General features: G+C 36.3%; 2 protein-coding genes across 4 annotated transcripts in view; one reads left to right on the top strand and one right to left on the bottom strand.

The window, feature by feature from the left end:
• entpd1 (ectonucleoside triphosphate diphosphohydrolase 1) overlaps positions 1-14,151 on the bottom strand; it is a 20,538-nt gene extending 6,387 nt beyond the window's left edge. The window contains exons 1-3 of the mRNA XM_084134362.1: positions 13,339-14,151; positions 1,263-1,390; positions 1,043-1,160 (exon numbers count right to left, since the gene is read on the bottom strand). Of these exons, the coding sequence (XP_083990488.1) occupies positions 1,043-1,160; positions 1,263-1,390; positions 13,339-13,354 (262 nt within the window). The 5' untranslated portion in view covers positions 13,355-14,151. The remainder of the gene's footprint in view (positions 1-1,042; positions 1,161-1,262; positions 1,391-13,338) is intronic.
• Positions 10,913-17,932, top strand: part of aldh18a1 (aldehyde dehydrogenase 18 family, member A1) — a 22,771-nt gene continuing 15,751 nt past the window's right edge. For all 3 annotated transcript variants that reach the window (XM_084134361.1, XM_084134359.1, XM_084134356.1), the window contains exon 1: positions 10,913-12,808. The gene's annotated coding sequence lies outside the window, so the exon portion shown is untranslated. The remainder of the gene's footprint in view (positions 12,809-17,932) is intronic.

The following is a 17,932-nucleotide window of genomic DNA, read 5'->3' as shown; positions in this document are numbered from 1 at the left end:
AAGCAGCATTAGGAAGAACAAAAAGTACCATAAATATATAAATTATTATATATATATTTTTCAAGACTTCGGAAAGACATATGATAGCTTTGTGTGAGGAAAAGGCTGAAATTAAAGTCGTTATTTAATAAAAATCAGTGACTGTATGGAAAAAGAGCAGCTTGGACAATCTGCTAAATATCTATTTTTTTGTTCCACGGAAGAAAAAGTCACACATAGTGCATTCAAGTCCTCCTGGGAAGTTCGTATTTACGAGTTGGGAAGTTGTGTTTATGAAGTCATGTGCGTTCAAGTCACTCTAGTCTGAGCAAGATGGCGGTGAACCTTCTCTTAATTAAAATACAGCAAAGTTTTTGAAATCTACTTCAAGAAAATGAAGAACAGAGAAAGTATGGTGCATTTTTCTTTTTAATGTTTTTAATTAATTTATGAAGCCACTGTAAAAATTATTATTACATATTCTGTTGTTATATTACAATGCTACTATATTTTTTGCATTGAATTAGCTTATTTAGTGGTAAATAAAAAAGCCTGACAATGTCACTGCTAAATACTGTACCTTTACACAGTAAAAAAAAGTTGCTTTCTTAAATTAAGTACAATCAACTTGGATGTTTAAGTCATTTTCAACTTTGAACATTGCTTAAATTATTTTGATGAGTTAAGGAAATGTAAAAACATATGTTGTCATAACTTATTGATCATATCATTTTTTACAGTATAAATATTGTGGAATTCCATGACCCAAACTCATAAAGATCGAGGCTTAAAGAAAATCCCAAGCTTACCACTCGTATTTACGGTTTTGTGGTAGCGTTCATATGCATTGAACTCATAAATACGATCTTTTCAACATGACTTGAACGCACCAACAGACATGGGGGGTGACTAAATGATGATAGTTTTCATTTTTGGTTGGACTATCCCTTTCATGTGTAGTTAAAAAACACTAATTTATCCAGAATTATTTTTAAGTTTTTCAGTTTTAGTTGAAATCCAATCCAGATCTTGGCCTCTGCAGAGTAAATTAGGGATCATGTACCTTTTACATTGCAGGTGTGTATCTGCCGTACCATGCCTGTGTTGTTCTCCTTCTCGGCAGGCCATTCATAGATAAACACAGAGGTGTGCGAGGAGCCTGCATCCAGAACTATTCCATACTGTCAAGTGAACAGGAACCACTGCATAGTGAAGTCTGTACAAATCTAATCTGATTGATTATTAACAACCAGTAAATGGTTCACTCAAAGTGTCAGTCATACCTTGCACTTCTTTGGTAAAGGTTTGTTCTGGACGACAGAAATGGACACCATGATGACGATCCCCAGGATGATAAAAACAGTCAGAACGATGAACACTGGCCTTTGCCATGGGCTCTTGACTTTTACTTCTAAAAAGAGATAATAAAGAGAGCAGGTTGACAATTTACACTTATGATAGTATTTAACAGTCTCTGTGAGTCTTTTTTCCAGTGTGAGCTGAAAAAATACGTAAATGTTGTTAACTAAAAAGGACATGTATTTCTTATCTGTGTAACAGAACTGTACAGTAGCCTTTTAAATTATTCACAACAGCAATACAGGCAGGTGTCAATAGCATTCAATTCTGCATTCAATGCAAATTCAATCTATACCTTGTGTCTATATCTTTTTTTTTTTTTAATCTTTTTCAAAATCTATAATACATTCTAATAATATTTGTGAAGTACTTTTTGTGTTTTGGTGCGGCTTTTTAGGTGTTAAAAGAAAATAAATCAAACAGTAATACCACTGTCATTTTAATGGAAAAACAAACAGGGACTGAAAGCATGATGGCACTGTGTATTCTGCTGGGCATTACAGCTGTCTCCCCACTGTGTATACAATAAAGCCCTCTAAGAGGCCCTTCATTCATGTTTTAGATTGATGTATTTATTTTACAGATCAAGAGAATTTTCCTTGCTCCAATGAATAACTTTGAAATAAAGAAAATATCCTGTTTGTATTTTCCGTGATGGACAGGACATCTGTCTAGGGTGTTTCCCTGTCTTTAGCCCAAAATGCTGGGATAGGCTTCAGAATTCCCATGAGCATAGGACAAGCTGCATGGATTGATAGTTCATTTTGGCTAAATGAATAGGCTAGGGAAAAGTGATTCCAGCAAAGAATGTGAATTTTGCGTTCTGAGAGACTAATTCAATTATTTTGGTATGAGATGATTAAAAAAATAAAGGCTAAATTATATGTAATATTATTATAAGTTTATGAAACCTCTGTGATGTTATTATTTTGATTGTTTCATTTATTTCAATCAGCTACTCAACTTTGTACATCAATGAATTCAGCCTAGGGGAGAACAGGGAATGTTGCAGTAATGGATATAGCACCATAAATTTAACCAATTAGAAATGAAATCACTATCATGACCGCCTCCCTCATGAGGTCCACAAATAAGTCACTATGTAAAATTATAAATGATTAACATGGGAAAAAAAACACACATTATTCTTTCACATTTGTCTCAATTTAATTCGTGATGATCATGTTAATTAAAGTTAAATAACTGAACTGGTGTAATCTAAATAGAGGCTGATTTGTTCTGGGGTATTTCCCATTTTCAAGTAAAATATTTAAAATTAATTAAATAAGGATGGTGATGGGGTATGACAATTAATTACAAGTAAATCTGATTACAGTACATTTGTGCACAAGATTTAAAATGATCATGTTTTCAGTTATTCAAACTCTGGTAAAGTTTTGTGTGTAGCCTAGACTCCAATTTAACGAGAAATCTACAAAATGATTAGTTTCCACACTACTTTAATTTGAAGCAGACACATGGAAACATTCCGTTTGAGGCACACATTAAAAAAAAAAAAAAAAACAGATCTCCCCTGCACGCTAATTAGGCCTAGATCTATTCCTTGCAAGCCCATAAAGCAACATCTGATAAGGTTTGCTTAAAAGGACAGGTTCGCATGATTTCATGCAATTAAGCGGAAAGTAGTTACAAATAAATGCCAGGATTTAAGCATTTCAATCCGCGCGCCTTGCTGCGCTTTTCACCTACCAGTACCCATCAGGAGGACACGCGCAGGGCGTTTAACCGCGGAGAACGGTGTGTCAACGACTGTCGAGGTTTGTGTGGTAAGTCCCAGTGAACTGAGTGTTAACCGATTCCTGCCCACTTTTCAGTATCAAGAATCAGTACAAGGATTTCAATATTTGAGTAACGACTATTCACACCTGTGAGTGTGAGCGTAACTGCAGCTTTGCTTGGTAAGAATATGCGTGTGATTTTGGGGAAACACCCATTGTGCATGTGGAGCCATGCAGGCTTGCAGTGACGTCACGGGCGGCAGTGAGCGGAATTCCCTAGTGCAGTGAGTCGTGCACTCGTTTTGGAAGTGAATCACTTTAGAGAACCTGTGTGTGAGCTGCATACTGATCTGTCTCTGGAACTGAAGCTTCTGTCTTTGGCATGCAAGTCAGTGGCATCCAAGTGTTTGGGAAACATTAAAGTTCTGAAGACTGTAAACCACATCTTAACCATTGCATGCACAAACTATTTAATTTTTATTTTATTTCTCAGAATTGAATTTTTCTTAAAACGTTTTATTAAAAAATAATTAGAGAAACTGTCTTCATAAGAGGACACAATGGATGAAAGATGTATCCAGTTCATGCAAGCATACAGTATATAGAGATACAGAAATAACTATTCACTGCATGTAGCAGCATATGTTATTTTCCAGACCAAATAGCTCAGCTGTTGTTCCCTTAAAGCAATAGCTCAACCAATAATTCAAATTCAACTTAAATTCCAGTCTGTTTCTCTGAAGATCTGGAATACAGCTAATGATTCATTTTATGACAGTTTTATGTCATCTTTATAGCTTGACAGCCCCATTCCTTTATGGAAAAGAAATTCCCAGGATATTCCTCATAAATTCACCCTTTGTGTTTCAGAGAAGTGAATGCAATGAGGACACGTCGATTTTGTTTATTCCCTAGCAAGAACAGCAGTGCTTTTTGTTCGGGAAAATAGCATCTGCTGCATGCTGTAAATGCAGTGCATGAAGAGAAGTGGTCAGATTTAAGAATACAGTTCACTTTCCGTAAGAGACATAAGGTCATACGGGTTTGGAACAACACGAGAGTGATTAAATGAAGTTATGCTGTTATCCAGAACAAACTATGTTGTTCTGTTTACAACATATCCCACCCAAATATTTCACTAAGTGCATCAGGGTCTTTTATTGTCCTGAGAAGTCTCATATGGAAAGTAATCAGTCTCCGTCTTTTTTTAAGTGTTATTTCAGGTTCCTTATTGTTGGTTTCCTTCCCTGAACTGTTTGTGTTTGGATAATCTGCAGTGTTGCCTGGACACAATGAAAACACTCAATGTTAGATTAGAGGGTTGGTGTGATTTTTTTTTTAATGTAGTCTCTTATGCCCACCAAGGCTGCATTTATTTAAACATAATACAGCAAAACAGTAATATAGTTTAAACAGTAATATATTTTAAAATATAATTTATTCCAGTGATTGCAAAGCTGGCATTACTTCTGTCTTCAGTGTCACATGATCCTTAAGAAATCATTCTAATATGCTGATTTGGTGCTCGAGAAACATATTATTATCAATGATGAAAACAGCAGTTATGCTTAATAATTCTTTGAGTTTTTTTTTTTTTTTTTTTTTTTTTGCAAGATTCTTTGATGAATAATTTCAAAAGAACAGCATTTATCTGAAAAAGTGTAACATTATAAGGCCTGGTGTGCATCTTGAGACAAAACAATGGCACTGACACATTTTAATATATGTCAGTGCAAGTTGCTTTCAGTTAAAACAGCTCAAACATGCATTTTAGTCTTGGACTAGGTTTAAGTGTTGTCTGTGAAATCGGGGGTAAATGTCTTACTGTTACAAACAATTTAATGCATCAATTTCAAGTATTAATTACTTTTGAATGCTAGCCTGGTCTTATTTAACTGTTGCTATCTATGTACAATGTAAAGGGAGCAAAGAAACACTGCTAAGTTCTTAAACACCAAGAGACACTGCTAAGTGTCCAAAGTCACATCATTATAAGACTGGTCTGTTGATGTAAGACTAAGCAGAGTTTGCACAGCACAGAACTAATGTTATAAGTCATATTGCACAAAACCAAAAACATTGGTTGTAAGCAGCTATCAAATTGCTATAAGAACTGTCTGATTTACCGAGAACTTAAATTTACATCCTTGTGGTAGTTAAAGTCAGAGGAAATCCATGGTAAATTAACCATGGATGACCTACAGTACATATTCCCATTAGGACTGAACAGCCCAGTTTTATTGCTCTGAAAACTACATTAGCCTGTGTTTTTCATGCATGATTTAGCAGTATTCGTATTATTTTATGCAGTCCTATCAAATTTAAAACTTTGGCAATACGTTTAAAAATCCCTTATAGCACAACCATTTATATTTGGAAAATGCTTTTCACTTCTGATTAAGTCATCCTCTATTTTCCTTTCAGGCCTCTTGGGAATGTTGCTTGACAGGACAGAATGTTAGGTTGCGAAGAAAAACAGAAGATCCGCTGTTATGCTTAAAAAATAACATTAGAACCAAACAGCTCAATCAATGGTCTTTTGTGGACAAACACTCTTCTACACTGTGTTTATTGCATTCTTCCAGACAGAAAAAATGCATCACCTCAGAGCTGTACTGCAAAAAGTTTATGCCAAATGCAAGTTGTTACTGATATAGAGACAGCGGCCAAAAACAACCTTTGGCACCAGTGGCGTGTCTCTTGCCTTACTTAACAGAACGTTATTACAAAACTATGAGTTGCATTTCCTCTTAAGAAAAGGGAAACACACACAAAAAAAGGTTTCTCTGTGAAATGATGGTCATTTCAATAGATGTTTGTATAGCAACCTACATGTCTCAGCTGTGAATCTTTTATTGACTGGAACACAAGAGATACGTCAGAGCACACTCATGCTCTCAAGTAAACAGACTTTCTTTCTATCTCCGGTGTTTCTCTAAAGTCCTCCATAGATCAGCCATAACTGAGACAATGTCGTCATATACCAAATCCTTTGAAAGCATAGTAGCACAAACAGTTTTCATTATGTCTCATCAGACTGAAGAGTCACTGTAGTCCAAATCTGTGACTAAACGTGTTACATCAGGTTTAATATCTTCTCTGTAAGGTTCACCTGCACTAACATGCATTAGGTACCTGAGTAAGCTTGTATGAGGTAACCCAAGTCAATGTGACACTCTTGAGACATGGTAAATAATGATACGTGTTATTTCACACCCTACATAGAAAACTCTTGACAGTGGTTCTTGCAAAACATTCGTGAGAAAGCGTGATATCAAAGGTGTCAAGTTGTGATGTCTTTGGGTTGTTTTGTGTTGGTATGTATCAAATGCACAGTATCTTTGCTTTCAAACAATGAAAGAACGAAATTCTATTCCTCATTCAAATGTGATTTAGATTACAAAAAACAGTACCTGGATTATCTGTAAAAAGCTATCTGATAGCATAAAATGGCATTGTGATATAAACGTTTTTTCTTCATGAGTTTGTAGGATTTGTAAGTCACTACAACATATTCTATACTAGGGCTGTCACTTTAACGTGTTAAATTGGTGCGATTAGTTATGGAAACAATTAATCTGAGCAACACACAAAGGTGTTTCATTACTGAATGTCCTCGTCAGAGCTCATTTCCCAGTACATTCAGCTCATATTCACAATCTCAAACAAATTCTTAAAACTATCATTTTCAACATCTTCAAAATCAATATTTTGATCGCTGACAGCTTCTTCACCAGATCCACCATCAAGTGACAGTGACACTAATATTTGATTGCGTTCAGTACTCTGTCTGCAGTAAATCACTGAGCCGTTTCAAGTTTTGCTGATGATACTTCCTATTCTTTTGTTTTCTGCCTGCGGTGACAATGAGTGAAACGTCACTTCATCATTGTGAATCAGACATTGCCACCTTGTGGAATAAAGGTAAACTGCACTTATTCAGTCATCAAAGACTCAATAATAGTTGAATTAATGAAATCTGATGTAATATTAATATTAAAATGCGTATTTGGCTTGCTGTCCGGGGGGAGGGCTCCGAGCTCGGAATTCGGCCCGACCCCAGAGTACTCCCCCCTATGAATGTATAGATCATAGGTATCTATGAGCAGACCCAGCCGAATGTGAGGTGATGGGGTGGTGGCGGGATGCTGAGAAATTTGTCATGAGACAGGAGGTAAGGGAAGGCTTTATTTATACTGTCTTCTTCTTGTGCTGATTGGATGATTACCTGAACATGCTCCTCCCGAACTTTGTTACATAAAACTTCATTTAATATTTAGAGTACCATTTTATGGTAACACTTAAGGTTTCATTAGTTAACATTAGTTATCTATAGTTAACATGAACTATGAATTAACAATACTTCTACAGCATTTATTAATCTTATTAATTTCAACATTTACTAATACATTACGGAAATCAAATGTTGTATTTGTTAACATTAGTTAATGTACTGTAAACTAACATGAAACAAACAATGAACAATTTTATTTTTATTAATTTAACATTAACAAAGATGAATAAATATGGTAACAAATGTATTGCTCATCGTTAGTTCATACATTAACTAAAGTTAACAAATGAGTTAAGTGTTACCGGTTTCATATGCTATTCATGCCACCTCTGAGCTTCATTAAACAGCCTGTGGAAATATACCTAAACGCCGTATTTTAAAATATTATTTGAAATGAATTCAACATGAAATGTAAAATTCTTATTATTTAATAAAAATGAATGAAATAATTGTTTTTATAATACGTTTTATTTTTTTATTAAAATACGAATAGTCGTCAATAAAGGAAGATGTTTTTTGCCTTTCAAAATTGTGTAATTTTTGCATCTGCCAACAGGGAAGTATATGCTAAAATGTAGGATTTATGAAGCAGATTGGACGATAAACACTAACTGGAAACGAACTCTCATGCTGACAGGCGTGAATCCCACATACAGTGCCGTCCGCCAAAAGTAAGTGGTGTGAATAAATAACATGGCCTGATCCAGAGCTTACACTAATGAGACCCTGTAATATCTCGTCATAACAAGTATTTTTGACCTCACTGTAGCCTTTTAGCTGTGTACATTTCCCATTCATCCGTGTGTAATGCTTTTCTTAGAGAGGAAATAAAATAAATTGTGCCTTTCTTGCCACTTTACTATGCTATCTAATAAAGTCCATTTGAAAGCAATCAGACTGTTTTTATGTGAGAGCCTAGAAGCCTCTTTAGATTACACATTATGAGGTTCAATCAGTCTTACAGACTGAGAAATGAGCCAACTGAAAGTGTCTGGTTTAGCGGTTTAGAAAACTTGCACTCAGAATTTCCATAAGAGAGAATTGCTTTTGTCACACCCATGTTTGAAGCGCGTGCCAGTGTGTTCTTTTGGTTAACATGGGCTTGTCAGCACAAACACATGTCTGAGATGTCTTCCACTAACCTTCTTCGGAAGAGAGACATACCAATGCAAACTCTTAGTGTTCTTCTTTAGCGTTACGGTTTGTGGAAAGTTAAGATCTGAGCTTTTATCTCAATAATAATAATAAACCAAGATAAGGATGTTTTTGTCATAACAGGAAAGGCCTAACTATGACATCCATTTTTGTTGTTTTTAGGAGACTATGTAAAGTTCTACACAACTACACACCATCTTATTTCCTATGTGTATGACCTTGTAATGACATTTCAGCACCTCAGAAATATACAGGACAGTCTTCCTCCACGGGTTTGTTCAGCCAAAAAAGGATGTTTATTTCAACTGCTGTGAGCTGTTTTGGGGTTAGAGGAAGTGAGCGTGTCTGTGTTCCAGTTGTGAAATGACTAATGACTACAGAACACCCCTTATAGTTTTAAAACTAGTATTTCTTAATGAACAATACTGTCCAGAAATGTATTGCTAATATAAAAGTTACAAAAATATATCATATTTTTGGCCTTTTTTAACATAATTGTCTATCTAAATATCTTTATATAAATATTATTAATAGGTTTATGTATATATTTATATGCATTAATGTATTTTAAGATTGGAAATCGTTTTTTGTTAACCTTTGAAGTACATTGTGTAATATGTGGGTTTAAATATATTTTAAATCGAAAAAGAAAAAAAAAATCATAAAGTCAACATTAAACTATTGTGACGTATACCCGAGTGAAGCGGCTTTTCGAACAAGAAAGAATGTAGGGCGGGACTTGATTGTGTCCATTGGGAATGGATTGGATAATTGAATCGTAGTAGTTTGCTATTTCTGTGATCTTATGTGATTGACAGGTTGTCCCGCCCACACACCAGTGAACGCATCATCAGAGAAGAGAAGAGGGTAACACTTTATTTTGATGATCCTTTTGAACATTCTGTTGACTATAAGTAACATTGCAACTACATGTCAAGTCTCATCAGAGTATTACTGGACTGTTTGCTTAATAACTGCTAACTCTATTGTGACAGACATTCTACTGACTATAAGTAACTTTGCACCTACATGTCAACTTATTCTAACCCTACAGTCTACTAATACTCTTCTAACACTCTAATAATAGTTAGTAGACATGTAGGTGGAAAGTTTACACCGACGCATGTATCATTCCTATTTTGCACCCGTGCACAGTGGACTTTTCCCTCCACAGACGCACGTCGGTAAGTTAGGAAGTGCATTTGCGCTCCCGGGGCGGTTCAGCGCAAAGAGGAGGCGTGTTCCGGCGCAAAGGTTCCCTGGTGCTATTTTGCAGGTTTAGAAAACCATTCCACCACTGACCAGGAAAAACCTAGTCTAAAGTCAGTGGCGTGTTGCGCATGTTATTCATATGCTATTTTAAGAGCGCATTCTTGGCCATAATCAATGTAGCATGTGCACAACGCGCATACACTTTACGCGCTTATCTTATCTACACACAGACGCAGCAGTTCTCATTTTTATAAAAACCATACATTATTACAAGGAAAAATATTAACACATGAGGGAAATCATTGTTGTGTCCATGAAGATGTGAAAAAATAGGCATAAATCTAGCTTACACATTTACCCAAATTATTATACGCCTGTTTAACCAAAGCTAATTTGGGTGGGTTTCTCCATCTCCACTGTCACTTCTCTGTCTTTTACGGCCGTGACGAGAACGTTGCTCTCCTCGGCTGTGAACCGCTCCTGGCGCGCGCCTGGCAAATCCGCCGTTACAATAGCAATCCGCCATGGAAAAAGCACGCCTGCTCTTAAAGGGAATGTGAGATGTTGCTCTGATTGGTTTATTTCATGTTACGCCCAAACCACACCTATGAATAATGAAGTTACTTCAGACCAACCCATTTTAGATTTGAGTTGGGCGCAAGAGTCATTTATCCCGCCGGTATAATAGCAACAGCGCCCAAGACTCGCCCACAAAGTTACTTGCGTTTCGCGCTTGATACTTGCGTTTCAGATCATTAAAATAGGGCCCAATGTGTTAAAGGGAACATCAAAATAAAGTGAAACCAGGATGATATGTTGCAAGAGGAAGGGGAAGTTTTTTATTATTAAAGATTACAAGGGCACATGCACTTTAAAAAAATAATAATGATGGTCATGGATAAATCATTTGTAATAAATACGGCAATTTTCAATAAAAAACACAAAAGGAATTGTCCATATCGATTTCATTGTAACAGGTTGCAATGTCATGATCCCCTTTGACTTGCACTGTAAGAAGTAGAAAGAAAGAAAAAACAGTAGAAAACAAAAACAAAAAAACATTTCATTTAATCCTAAAACATAACACAATGCAGTGTGTAATTCAAAATACAGTAAAACATCTGTGAAAAACATCCTTTACATTGGGCCATTTTTTTTCATTTTTTTTTCGAGTGTGGAACACAGAGGCTTTATCTCTGCTTACATCTTTCTCCATTCAAACCTGACCAGTCAAGCCCAAGCAGAAATATATTGTACGTAATTTTCCTGTATTAGAATGTAGTCCAACATACTTTTTTTAATCATAGTTTTCATTCCTCAGTCATTTCCATTTCTTAACCACCCACTCAAATGCATGTCTTCAATGCAGTGTGAAGTAACGCTTGAAATCTGTTTGAGCATGTCAGTGATTTTGATTGATTCATATAAAGTAAAATAAGAAAGCGCAGCATTCTAGAGAGACGCTGGAGGACACATAATATGTGGTTTTCCTGGCAGTCAAATTGGCCTTGAGCAAAATATTTAATTAAGAAGGAAAGTTTAGTAAAAGTCAGTTGCGATTGCTCTTTGCAGAGTCATTCATTTGTGTTACAGATGTATTGTAATTCCACGTTTACTTTATCTATTAATTGATTTGCATTATCATTTTAAAAATACACACCAGAATGAATTATCAGAGACTTTCCATATTTCAAAAATTAGACTTTTTGTTTTATTTTGCAGCCAACTAAAATACAAGCACAAGTTATGTGCCCTAATTTGTAAATTTAAACCAAAACCTAATTGATGTTAATCAGCTTTTAGTGAGTGGTTTGTGGTTGGTGATCACTTGAATTTCCAGTAAAGATTACATATTACTGATTAGTAAGCTTACATTTTGTCAATAATTCACATCTTCTACTTTCATGTTTGAAAAGGTACAATTGTCATATGGACAGTATACAACATTGCAACATCTGAGGCAAAGATGGAGCTTTTATTCAATACTGTGCAGATGTCAGTTGATAGTTTTAATTACCTTATTTTAAAGTTTCTAAATGTTTCTCTTCATAGATTTTAAATCTACCACAGTTTGTCTATGACAAACGTTCTCACGGATAGTGTCATGAGAAGACCGCATCTGAGGACAGTGCAAAGATTGATGTCACACTCAACCCACGCATCAGTCATTCATCTGAAATAAGTCATGAGAGAACTCAATAACGTGCGAGTATAGAGCCCTGTACCTTCACATGCCATTTACAATGACACGCAATATACCACACTCTGAGATCATGAAGAATCCATTTTGCATGCAACATTTTCCTATATGTCCTATAGTTCACCTCAAATTGAAATAAGTACTCTTCATAAAACAAATTCCACTTTTAAAAAGCCTGTCTTGTCCAAAGATGCGTTGGATTTTTGAAGTATAGCCCTTTAAATAAAAGGGAATTACTTCAGTTGCTTCTAAAAGAGGCCCTGTGCGGGAGGGGTGGGACTTCCTCAATTGCACATGACTGGAATAATGACGAACATCTACACTGACCTTGTTGTGTCAGCTACAGGAAGTTTAGTTTGCTCAAGGCACTTAGTAGAAGATGGTAGTGAGTACATGTTTTCTCGTTTTAGCATGAGAAAGAAACAGAACTTCTCCTATCGAAAGCATTCCTGTAATTCCTTGCCTCGTGCAAGAATGCAAAACTCCATGAGACATACTGCAGCTCTAACTGACTAACTAAATAATTTTTTTGTCATGGTAACACGTGGGATGTTTTGTCAGTTACCAGATGGCCTGTCCACTCTCAGGAAGAAATCCTCCAGTGTTATGTAATCTTTCTCTCTCTCTTCCTGATGCTGCCTCGGCACTCTCAGTCCTGCACAGACTCTCTGCTAAAGCTCTTAGATGGACACCAGATGCTGAAACCTGATGCTTCAGACGACCAAGCAGCCTGCAGGCGATTGCTGTATTTTTTTTTTTTTATCTTCCTTTATTTACATTGCTTATTTATTTGCATGTCTAAGCCAAATTTAGAGCAAGATCTCAGAACAATGGTGGATTATCCTGATCTACAATAGTGCTTCTTAGGTGGTAAGTATATCCGATGCATTAACTTTTGAACTGTTTTACAGGCAGTCAAACAGTTAAAAAACAGCATGCTTCAAAGAACATTTTAAAGCCTTTATAGGAGAACGTTTTGGGGTGTATGATGCCTTTCTGGTATTTCCACTGAGATCATGTTACTGATTTAAGCTGCAAAATGCTAATTATGTCATTTGAATCACTAGTCTATTAGTTAGTTCAGCGAACAACAGATCTTTAATTAGAAAACCAATAAAAAAGCATGTGGGAGACTAAAAAACATATAATTCATATTCATATGTATATTCTCAAGTACTTGTGAGTACTACTATCTTTTCTTTAGAAAGCTTGATTTAGAGCAAAAAACAGAATCAGATCATTTTGAGTATATTTCCAGTTCCAAATGTGATCCAAACATTGTCCTGAAGTTCTGTACTTCTTTTTCTTGCTCCTTCCTATCTTCCACCAAATTACATCCTGCCCTGCATGAACCCATATGGTGAAGTGTGAGTTCACATGAGTGCTTGTCATAGACTCACCTCCTTGTTCATCCATGAATGCAGCGACCTATAATCCTCTCTCTCTCTGTCTCTCTCGCCCTCTTCAGACTCGTCCCAGCTCAGAGTGCTGTTTCGGGTGTTTGGCTCGGCTCTCTTAGAGGGTCTTTCCCATTCTTGAGGTTCTTTATAAGGCTGGGGGCATGAGTGGGCGGGCCAGTCGCCAAGCTTTCTCCCTCCCTCCGCCGCCAACCATGTTAACGATCTGCCTGTTACCTCTCTCTTCTCAACTGTGGGTGTGTGAGAGAGAAAGAAACAAAGACACTGACAAAGAGTGTGTCTGTGTCTGTGTGTGTGTGTGTGTGTGTGTGTGTGTGTGTGTGTGTGTGTGTGTGTGTGTGTGTGTGTGTGTATGTGTGTGTGTGTGTGTGTGTGTGTGTGTGTGCATGAGAGAGAGAGATAAACAGAGAGAGCTTACCTTACAGTATTATTATTCACACTCTTCCCTCACTAACCGTGTTCGTACCACTTTTGTCAGAGCTCTGACCAGAAACAAAGACATTTTTGTTTCTCTCTGGGTTACAAGCTCGGTCACAGCCCTTGGTAGTCATAAAAAAAAAAAACATCAACACACAACAAAAGCCATGTTTTGTTCTCTTCTGTTTGTGTCTGGGTCTCACACAGGTGATCCCCTGGGGACAGAAAGAAGTGTTGGTTGATAGGATATTAATAATGATATCTTTAATGTAGGATGTGAAAAAATATGAGGCTTATTTAGGCTTATCTTGTGTATTACAGTATATAAATGCAGGGATAGTTCACTTAAATGCGACTTTCATTGTATGAAAAATAGTTGCTGACATTCTGCTAAATAAATCCTTTTGTATTCTACAGAAGAAAGAAAGTCATGTGGATTTTAAATTGTTTTTATTTTACATCTGCATCTGAAAGCTATAGGGAACATGATGTATTTTTCCAAAGTATTTTAAAAAATTGATTGTATTGTGTTTAATAATAAAATAATAGTATAAATCTAACAAATAAGATCAAATAAATTAATATAAATATTAAAATGTTAATAATATAAATGATAATATAGGTTCAGGCTGTCTGAAAAACTCTTATGATATTTGGACTAATTAAAATTTGAGCCTGCAGTTTTGAAGAAAAAGGGATGTTGGAAAAATATATATGTAGACTATACAAGAGAGACGTTTGTACAGCATTTTCACTTCCTCAACCAGCGGAACTGATTTGCATGAATTCTAAGAAGGTTTGCAAGAGAACAATTATGTTGCAATTTACTGCAAAGAGAAAATATTTTTTGTTTTGAATGCTCAGAAACACAGATGCTAGTCCGTTCTCTCTAAAATCTTGAAACAACATGTGCAGCTTCCCTGAGATCAGCTGCTCCTAATTAAAGCGATAATTCACCCAAAATGAACATGTCTTCATTTCCGTGTTGTTTTATGTTGTGTCTTATTCCCCATTCACTTTCACTGCCTTTTTCCATACAATGTAAGCAAAGTGTGACTACCGTTGTCATTCTGCTTTTGGGAATAAAGAAAGTCATATGAGTTATGAGTAAAAAATGACAGAATGTTCATTTTGGGTAAACTGTTCCTTTAAATGGGCAGATATTCAGTTTATCTACGCTAGATGAGTAAAGAGATTAAACAAAAGATCAAAGTCATAATATGCAGTTTTAGGTTTTTGTTAAAAGTGAGCATGAAATATTTAGAATATATTTAGAACAATAAAAGTCTTTGAGGCATTTCCACAACAGTGGAAATCCATTGCAACGTGGTCACCCTAAGTGGAAACTAGTTGCCCTTTTAAACTTAGAACACAGAAAGGACCTCTGTGATACCAAATGCATAATACATTACTTTTGGAAGTTCAGTCTCCATACGACTTTCCTCAAAAGAAAGTGCATCATCTGAATGACTTCCTGGGGCCCCGAAACAGACTTAAACAGCATATTCTTTCAATTAAACTTTCAGAAAACTGTTTCCTGGTGTATGTTTATATCCCCTGTATTTGGATGGTAACAACGTAATCAAGTGCCTCATCTTGTTTCCATGTGATTTTTTTGGAACAATGTAATTGGACCGAAATATCTGATTAGAGAAAAAATAGCAGATGTGTTCATAGGAAACATTTGAAAAGGAGCGCCTCATCACCTTTCATCCTCAGAATATAGTATACAAAGACTATTCAATGTTACTGAGGCGGACAACATAAACTTTATCTGTGAAAAAAAAAAGTCAGTCATTCTCTGACCCCACATCCTATTGTTATGGGCTCTCAAAAGCCTGAATAATACAGAGTTTCTCACACATTGATCATTTTCAAGACATCATCAATGATTGTTTGAAATATGTGGTTTTAGCATTGGGTCAATAGTGCATCCAACCATTTCTGCACAGATCTGTGTATATCAATTCATGCCATGGTTTGAAGTGTAACTGGCAAAGTATTATTAAATGATCCCCCAATGGTACTAACGGCACTAACCGATCTTCGTAAAGTAAACTGAAAACTTTGTAAACTTTGCAAATGGTGAGTCAGATCCAGCAGGCTGGTCTCACTAATGGCTGTTTGGTAATGATGTCAACCATCTGCTTCCCACATGGAGAAACTCTCTCAAAAAGGTTTCCTGCTACACATTAAAAGGAGCATTTGTGGTACACAACTTGGACAATAAGTATGCACCCAATCAGTTATATTGATTTTCAATTAATAAATGAATTTTGAGCTCATCACAAATGCTGAAGAACAGCAGTGTTTCATAATAATAATAATAATAATAATAATAATAATACTGCATTTTATTTAAGGCGCCTTTCAAACCACTCAAGGTCACCGTACAACAAGTAGCAACAGTAACAATATTAAAACAGAAAATAACAGTAAATAACAATGTCAATAAAAAACAGCAACAAAAATAAATAAATAAAGAATAAAAATACTGGACTTGAGTGCACGAAGTAATCATAGAAGATAAGCAGTTCTAAATAAGTGAGTTTTAAGTTTGACTTTAAATTGAGCTAAAGAGTCAGAATTACGGATGTTGACTGGGAGAGAATTCCAAAGACGTGGAGAAACACGACTAAAGGCCCTATGGCCCATGGTGGTTAGGCGAGCGGAAGGTGTATGAAGGAGACCCAGTGAAGAGGAACGGAGAGTTCGAGAAGGGGTGTAGGGATGTAAGAGGTCTGAAAGGTAAGGTGGAGCGAGGTGATGAAGAGATTTGTATGTGAGGAGGAGAATTTTAAATTCAATCCGAAAGTTGATAGGAAGCCAATGTAGCTGTTGAAGTGATGGGGTTATGTGTTGAATAGGTGAAGTCCGGGTTATGATACGAGCTGCAGAATTCTGAATCAGCTGGAGTTTATGAAGAGATTTGTGTGGTAAGCCAGATAATAGAGAGTTAGAATAATCGATGCGGGAGGTGACAAGCGAATGAACAAGAATAGAGGAACTACGCGGAGTGAGAAATGGACGGAGGCGAGCAATATTGCGGAGATGAAAATAACAAGACCTGGTTATGTTATTAATGTGAGCATCAAATGATAGGGTACTGTCAAAGATGACCCCCAAGTTCCTAGTCTGGCGGGAGGGAGAAATGGAAGAACCGTCAATGGATAATGAAAAACTGCATGACTTAGAGAGAGTAGAATTAGTACCAATGAGGAGTACTTCAGTCTTACTAGCATTAAGTTTGAGGAAATTGGCAGAAAACCAAACATTTATTTCATGAAGGCAGTTGGTAAGACAGGCGGGAGGGAGAATGGAATCAGGGTTTGTAGAAATGTAAAGCTGTGTATCATCTGCGTAACAGTGAAATTTAATACCGAATTTTGAAAAGATATTGCCGAGTGGGAGAAGGTAAATTAGGAACAATAGGGGGCCTAGGACAGAGCCTTGGGGGACACCACAGCTAACAGGAGAAGGTTGTGAATGAAATTTCTTAAGTTGTACAAACTGTGTGCGGTTTGAAAGGTATGAAGTGAACCAGGCAAAAGGAATACCAGTGATACCAATGTCAGATAGTCCAGGGGTTCCCAAACTTTTCCATGCCAAGGCCCCCCAAATACCACTAGGTTCTGGCCAAGGCCCCCCGTATTGAACCCATCGACAATACTACGGCACGGCACATGTAGAAATAAATAAATAAAACATCTAGGTGAATGGTGTTTGATACCAGCCAATCAGAAAGATGAGATGCACCGATTACAATTTTCAAGGCAGATTCCGATTTTTCATTGAGTTTGACCTGCCGATACAGATTTAAGCCGATTCTGATTTCATTTTTTCTAACTTTACAGCACACACAAATATTTATTTTCTCTATATATATATATAATAAAACACCACTTTTACCCAAACTGTTTAATAAAAACAAGTTTAAATGGATACATTCTCTATAAATATTTTTGTCTTCATTTTCTTTTCTGACATAGCCTACTCCTTGTTAAAACACACTATACATGCAAATTATGTGCATTTTTTTGAGTGAAATCATATTTATTTTGTCCATCAAAAGCAGGGACGGACTGGGGCTAAAAAACAGCCCTGGACTTTCTCCCAAATAGGCCCATCATCCAGCCATTCGCTTCTAGCCGTGTGCGAC

Source organism: Abramis brama, assembly GCF_963993115.1.
Source record: "Abramis brama genome assembly, chromosome: 14".
Taxonomy (NCBI): domain Eukaryota; kingdom Metazoa; phylum Chordata; class Actinopteri; order Cypriniformes; family Leuciscidae; genus Abramis; species Abramis brama.
This window is presented reverse-complemented; position numbering and strand designations above follow the sequence as displayed.